The sequence below is a fragment of the Nanorana parkeri genome, unplaced genomic scaffold, assembly GCF_000935625.1.
Source record: "Nanorana parkeri isolate BGI_ZX_2015 unplaced genomic scaffold, ASM93562v1 scaffold60, whole genome shotgun sequence".
Classification (NCBI taxonomy): domain Eukaryota; kingdom Metazoa; phylum Chordata; class Amphibia; order Anura; family Dicroglossidae; genus Nanorana; species Nanorana parkeri.
In genome coordinates, this window is record NW_017306328.1 from 2,827,289 (window position 1) to 2,835,177 (window position 7,889).

Below are 7,889 nucleotides of genomic sequence, written 5' to 3' on the forward strand. Positions count from 1 at the left end.
CCAATTCTGCATACCTGGCTTTATATTATAAAGTTCTTATAATATAAAGCCAGGTATGCAGAATTGGATATAGCTGTGCCACACTACAGAGTGTTCATGTTCTTCATAATATTAAGAAACTGACCTAAAATTATGATTTTGTATTGCTTTAGAAAAAATTTGACCTGTCCCTTTAAGAAAAAGTATTGGTAATTGGTATCGGCGAGTACTTGAAAAAAAGTATCGGTACTCGGCCTTAAAGTGGTATCGGTGCATCCCTAGTTTTTTTTAAATAATATTGTTAATTGATGTGATATTACCTATACAAATAGATCAATCATGTTTTAATTGTTCCAATTATGTTTTATAATATGCGATATTAAATTAATTTTTATATATTTCTAACATTAAGAGAGTTATAGTATTTCTTAAAAGCCCCTTCCCTTTTCGGTAATGGCACACCCTAAAGTGGAATTTACTTCATATTGTTTTCAAGGATTTACGAATTGGGGTGTGAAATCATACTCTCTTTAGGACTTCTTTCCTCACTTCAGGAACCCATGTCTGCTTTCTTCCACAAGAGCTGCACTCTTAGGGCAGTGTATGCAGAGTATGTGATTTATTTGGTTTTGAGTATGTTTGCTTTTAGACAGAAGCAAACTTCTTCAGACCTGGTTATACTAAATGGGGATGGAACGGTCCTTGATCCCATTCAAAATGACTCCCTAACTTTTAATGAGATTATATTAGAGAATTAGTAGGTGCTAAATTATTGCTATTGTGTCAACTATCTTATTTTTCATCCAGTAAGCAAATGAAAGAAGCTATTTTATATGACCAATAATAAAAGCTAGATGCCTATGCAAGAGCTAGAGAAAGATGACACCAATTCATAATTGCTTCCTATACTTTGGCACACACACAAGTGCTTATATTGGCCTGTTCTACAAAGAGTACCTTGTACTCCTCCTGGTTCAAAGTTTTCTTCACATGTTTTTCTAGGAAGCCAGATTCAGGTTTTATTGGTTATCTCCCACCATTTTACTGAGTTTTGAGTGGACATATGATCGGGTTCTTTTGTCATCTTCCCTTTGAGTTCTCCCTAACGGTAAATGGGGTTAGATTCATGAAAGAAAAAGAAAGAGGCAGGATGAAAAATCTTTCTCAAACAAATTAAATAAAACACTAAATATGGTTTTCATTTGGGAAACACTGTTCAGTCCAAAATGGAATGTGAAAATTACACAATTTTGAACATTTGTCAAGTATCTAATGGCACTGTCAAATTTCTAATTAGATTTATATGAAAATCTACAAGTATATGGCCAGCTTTATGAAAGGGAAACTTCTTCAACATAATCCCAGAGATGTAATACCATTCTTTTAACCAAAGTCTACCCAAACTGGAGTAAACCAATTCAAGCAGATTTGCTGTTTTCCTGTTAAGTGTTCAGGAAATGAAAATATTAGTTTGTCAGCAGTTTCTCTATAAAACAGACATAAAGGAGCATACAGGAAGATTGCAGCAGCTGGATTACTTTTAATGTTCTTCACTGCCTTTTCATCTCATGCTCAGAAGAATTGATGACTGATGTCAGTAAAATACCAAGTGGTCTTTTGAGTCTGTCCATTATTTTATTTTGTCACGATAACAGGGATGTAAACCCACAAGCAAGCAGGTGGCATAGGATCCCCCAGGTCGGGAGTTCTAAGGGCCAGCCAGTATTCTGCCAGTGACCCCCTCACGGTGGGGGGTGGGCTTAGCTGTGTGCTGACCCCAGGTTGCGACCCCTGGGTTCACCCTGCTCGCGCGTGGAGAGTACCTGTATACACAGGAGACCGAGAATGTGGACGCGTTCCAGTTAGTGGTAGTAAAGGTGAGATGACAGCTTGAAAACAGAGAAACACGGAAAATGGGCAAAAGGCCAGGGCTGGCAACAGACAAACGTAATCAGGAGAGCAAGCCGAGTCAGTACATAAAGGCTCAATCCAGGGACAAGGATGGGAGCTCAGAGGTACAGAGGTAGCACAAGTGTTGCTCAAAAAAAGCAAGCTGATCTGAGCAGGATTTAAATAAGAGAGAAAGAAGGCTGGACAGGAAGTAGCAAGAAGCAAGGTATATTCAGGATCAGGGGAGGCAGTCGATACCCATAGCTGTGCAGCAAGAGCAGAACACATGCTTGTAGAACCACAAATGCAAGCCTATGAAACACAGGTAACAGATCAGCTCTGAAGCTGATCAGTTACATTTTATTATTAGTGGAGTATTTTTAACCTTACCGAAGTCCGCCCTCCATATTCCCTGCTGGTGCTATTTTCGGGTGCAGGGCACCAGTAATTCAGGCTGCAGATGTGCTCACCCTGGCCACTCCCCGATATCATCGCCTACAGACTTCTTCTGCATCTTGAGTGGACTCCTGCACTGGACAGCCAGCAAGAAGTGTCCACATAATGCAGGCAGTTAAATGGACACCTGAAAAGGACCCTGCCTCCTTTTAAACATAAAAAGATAGAAGACTTAGGATTGTCATGTGACTGTTGATTTAGGTGTATAAAATGGGGACTGGATTCTAGCCGCTGGTGGAAATTTGTTAGTGTGCTCCAAGCAACCAGCAATCTTATGTGCATCAAGCCACCGGAAAAAAAAAAAGAAAACCTATACTCTCCCCTTTTTTTTTCTTTTTTGTCCCGGTTGCTTGAATGCCGGATAATGGGGAGTTTACTGTACATCATTTTATGTCATGCAGTTCGCATGCATTGATGTGAGTGATGCTTTTTTGTTGCCTGTTCTATGTACTTTACCTTAATCGACAAGTTATCTGTATTGTCTCCTTTTATAAAATTTAGAAAGAAAAATGCGAAGGTCAAGAGTGCATACAAAAGAGAACACATCAATGTAGGCTGTGATATGGATTTCGATATTGCTGGACCCTCAATACGTGGTGCGGTTGTGTTTGGCTATGAAGGTTGGTTAGCAGGCTATCAGATGACTTTCGAATCAACCAAGTCAAGAGTCTCCCAGAGCAACTTTGCTGTTGGATACAAAACAGATGAATTCCAGTTGCACACTAATGTGTAAGTAAAAAATTGAAAAATTATGTTCTAGCCATGTCCATTTTGTGAACCGGGCACATAGAAAACAATTGCATGAAAATAATCAAAGTAGCCTGGTTTGGTAATTAATGGTGACTAGGACCTCATTTTCCACCTGGTCTGTAGCAATTACATGCCTGCCTATCGGTTTTGCTTCCGTTGCTGATGTTATGCTGTTTGTTGTACATCTATACAACATATGACCATATACAGTGCTTGAAAAATCCGCTCGTCTGTGACGAGCGCACGGCGGAGCCCAACGAGCGGCCGGCCGGGAAGCTGCTCGTTGGGCTCCGCATCTCGAGACGCCCGATCGCCTGTATTAGCAGCTGTCACTGCTGTTGCCGGTCCCGAGATCCGCTGTGCCCGATGCGGCCGGGACCGACATGGCTCTGTGACAGGAGATCAAAGGGAGATCTGTACACGATCTACTCTCTAGTCTAGTGCCGGAATGCAGGAAGTGATGTATATTACATCACTTCCTGCATTCAGTGTCACTTTTCAGCTACAGAAGCTGATGAAGCAGATCTCTGCTTCATCAGCTTCTCTGGGGATCCCTAGGTGACATTAGGGGTCTTGGAGACCCCTGATGTCTTTATAAAGAGGACCTGTCATGTAAATCAATAAAGTTGCGTTAAAAAAAAAAGTAATACAAAAATGTAAAGAATCATAAAAAATAAATGAAGCATTAAAAAAATGTAAAAAAAAAAAATGTTTTAAGTCCTCCGCGCCCCCTCCATACACATATGCGTCAGGTGCGCCTATGTGCATAAACAACGATTGCACCTATTGTGCCGCACATGTTGCATATATCCGCGAACGTCGGAGTGTGAGCAGTAATTTTAGGGCCATTAATTACTGATAACACTAAACTGATGAGTGGTAACAACGTTTTAAGCATCACCTATGGCCAATTTTTTCGTGTTTTTTTTTTTTTTGCGATTTTGCGCGCGCACGCAATTTTAAGACTTGACATGTTTGGTGTCTATTTACCCGACGTGACCCTGTCTTTTATATTTTACCCAAAATATGGGAACGAATAGAGGTTTTATAACATAACGTAGGGGGGGAAAAATTTTGTTCGAAATTTACGGTACTTTTTTCATTATATAGTAAAAAATACCCCCCCAGTGGTGATAATATACCTCCAAAAGAAAGCTCTATCTGTCCCCAAAAAATGTTAACATAAATTGCAAGGCTATAGTCCGGTCATGCTGACTGGTGACATTTTTGACTGACTGGGGAGACACCCTAACATTTTTCAAGCCCAGATCATATAGTTGTTTTGCATACATACATTCAGTATGTGTTTTTAATCAAATAATTTTAGTAGAGCATATCATGTGGATGTGCTGATTATACTAGCATATAATAGTCACTAAAATGTTGTTCTTTAGGGAAGCTTATACTTGCCTTCCTTTAGCTCTACCTCCCATCTGTTCAGCTGATCCTATGTTCTTCATTCAACCTGTCAGCTGAATGAAAAAATAGAGTAGATTCTTCCATCAATGCTACAAGTGCGTTGATCGAGGAATCCCCGCTGTCAGAATACCTAACTGGCTGCCGGCTCTGTTCGTACGAAGATTTTCCGACCGGCTCTTTCAATGAGCTGATCGAGGGATGCTGGCCGAAAGGGTGCCGACAGAGCAGCTGAAATTCGCAAGCTGTATGGCCTCCTTGAGGCTTGTGGAAGCTCCAAGTCCTTCTAGTTTACAATAATCCCCTCCCTGCCTCCTGTGACAGCACTGGTGCCTGAACAGTCAATCGCCAAGCAACAGTGCTGTCACCTGGTAGGAAGTCACTTGCTACCCCATACCCTAAGATACTAGATATTATCCTTACTATCACATACATCGCCTCTTTGAGCACACTCTCCTTAGCAGTGTTATATTCTGCACCTTCTATCCATCTTTGTTTTTGTAGCTCTCTTTCACGGGGGTTTGTTGTGTGGGATGACCCTCTCCAGTCCACTACCAAACCTGTGGGTAACATGGAAATCCTGAGCCTCTGCTAAGTGGGAGTATGGGACTGGATATATCTTTAAGCGATAGTGCCTCCACCCAGCTGGGCCTTGTGCATTGCAGGGGGGGGGGGGCCCAGTTGAGAATTACCTTGTCCCTAGGCAGGTTCTTCTACATAGACAACTCTAATCAGTATTTGATAGAAGTAATGCTCACCAATCACTTTGAATACATTTTAAGTAGTTTTATTTTGCACATACATGGATGAAGTGATGGTAGGAGGATGATGGAGCACAGGGTACTCTTTTTAAGTACGTCAAAGTACAATCCTTCAGTCTGCTGTATGTTCCTCTATCTTATGAATACTTATTTCACAGAACCTTACTGGCTGGCACATAACATGCAACGTGGCTCCTTACAACTGAGGTTCTAGTGTATGATCAGTCATTACATCAAGGTAGGATAGCAATGAGAAGGTTCCAGTGTTACTTCTCCAGACTCAGTCACTCACCATCTCTGTGGGGGACAACTGCAGCTATGCTTTCTCAAGGCCTGTACTGTAGCACTCCATCATAGCAGCCAGTAACTTAGGGACACCTATCAGACTGGGAGATACCCACAGCTTCCCATACCCCCAGGCCTGGGGCTTAAAATGGTGAATCACAGGGACATCCTCTTAGGGTGCAAACCCCGGAGCAAAGAGAATTTGCCAGGAAGTGCCTCAGATATTTAATAGCTCTCCAAGCATGCACAGCAGGCTCTCCAGACTTACTGATTGGCCAGGCATTTAACATCCTTAATGTGGAGAGTTATCTCTAGCACACCCTGCTGGTGGACACCCAACTTAGCAAGTGACTGAGAATAATCACTGCACACTTCGAGAACACAAGCCAGCACAGCTAAGCTGACCAATCTACACTTTGATCACAAAAATATAGGAGGAGAATTTGAAAAAAAAAACAACATCCCTACATTTTTACTCCTGTATTTTCTGTGAAATGTACAGACTCTGGAGAGATTGCTGCTCAGAAAGTAAAGACTATGGGCCACAGTACAGTCGCAGAACACAAACACTAATTTACCTGTCACCACAGTAAAAATAATACCCAGTAATAAGTACATTTATCCTAATCTTATTCTCACACACTTGTAACTCTTTTTTTTTTTCCTTTTTTCTTGCATACCCTTTCTATATACTGTGTACATTCTTTTAACTTTCTCTCCCCACCACTTGTCCCAAATGTTGGTTCCCCCGTCGTACTTTCTTACCTCTCTTCTGCATATACTGCTCACCATCATACCCTTTGCACTCCTATCCTGCATATACTACCCACTGTTATGTCAGCTTAGACACTTCCTTAGCATTGTTTGCAATATCCCTAAGCTTGCCGTTCTGGAATCAAGCATGTAAACATGTTACTTTTATTGCTCATATACATTTATGCCTGTGCAAAAGTGTATTGCTGATTTGCTTTAATAATGTGTGATATACCACCAACAGAAATGATGGGACAGAGTTTGGTGGCTCAGTATATCAGAAAGTGAACGATAAGCTGGAGACTGCAATAAACTTGGCCTGGACAGCAGGAAACAGCAACACCCGCTTTGGAATTGCAGCCAAATATCAGATTGACTCAGATGCATCTTTCTCTGTAAGTATACATAGCGGAATTTTCACTTGCGGGGGACAGTATACCGTAATTCCCAAAACACCTTCAACATCAAGATGCTTTGAGTAAATCTACAACCACATTGCTGTAGCTCTAGATAAAAAAATGTTACCACATGAAAGATGTATCCATTATTAAAATGTATTTCTTGTTTACCAGGAATTCAAAAGGAAAGATATAGTACGGTTTGCATAAACTCTCTAACCCCTTTTTTCTTCCATCTACATGGTTATAAACACAGGTGTATTGAACAAGTTGGCATGTTTATGTATATTAAAGACATTATCTTGCTGCTCTTTTTGAAAAACAAGCATAGCATGTGAGCTGAACATTTTCAGCTTTCTTGTTTGGCTATTGAACTTCTCTTTAGGTGGCCGGTTGTGATCTATAGTCTCTATTGACAGCCTTATTTTAAAATCCAGCCAGAGCTACAGGCATTGGACAACTGGGCTTTTGTGTTTTGAGTTAATATTCACAATTTTTTGTGATTTTGCAATTTCCATCTCTGCATGTCTGTTGCTCTTTCACTTTACAGTGTTGTATTTTTCATGAGTAAAATTTTTTTTCTGCAGGTTAAAGTTAATAACTCAAGTCTGATTGGATTAGGTTATACTCAAACACTTAAGCCAGGTAAGTGATTTACACATATTCATATGCAAATTAGCAAACTATTTTGTAAAACATAAAATCCACCCATATGTCAAGCATATGAGAGGGAGACAATCATCTGTATTTGGCAAATAGTGGTTTTGGCTTTTGACATGTAATAACAAAAATGAGTGTATCCTCGTGCTGTAAAAAAGGTTATTAGTAGCTCTGTATGCGCTTTAGAAAATATGCAGATTTGTGTTCTTTTGTGGTCTTGGCACTAAGTAGTGACAGCTCATATCTTTTTTATTTACAGTGACATGTATTGTTTATTATTTACTTTATACACAGACATTCATTAGATATATTTTTTTGCCATTATTAGCATTTAAAAGTAACTTTCTTTCTATCCCCAACACTGCCGTGACAGGCTAAGGTCAAACATGCAGAACTTCAATTATTCTCACCAGCCCACATTACTTAATCTACATATATTCCTATGGACAATCTGTTACAGGAAGTAGAAAAGCTTAATTGTCTAAAGGATTCTCTGTAGAAAGAATTTAGTGAACCCACTTAGACTTTCTGAGCTGTCCGG

The 7,889-nt window shown here is 40.3% G+C and overlaps 1 protein-coding gene across 1 annotated transcript in view; it reads left to right on the forward strand.

Annotated features, from left to right (window-relative positions):
- The window catches only part of LOC108804463 (voltage-dependent anion-selective channel protein 1), a 105,959-nt gene extending 98,618 nt beyond the window's left edge, over positions 1–7,341 (forward strand). Inside the window, exons 6-8 of the mRNA XM_018576219.1 lie at positions 2,827–3,054; positions 6,535–6,685; positions 7,276–7,341. Coding sequence (XP_018431721.1) covers positions 2,827–3,054; positions 6,535–6,685; positions 7,276–7,341 — 445 coding nt within the window. The remainder of the gene's footprint in view (positions 1–2,826; positions 3,055–6,534; positions 6,686–7,275) is intronic.
- The last annotated feature ends 548 nt before the right edge of the window (positions 7,342–7,889 follow it).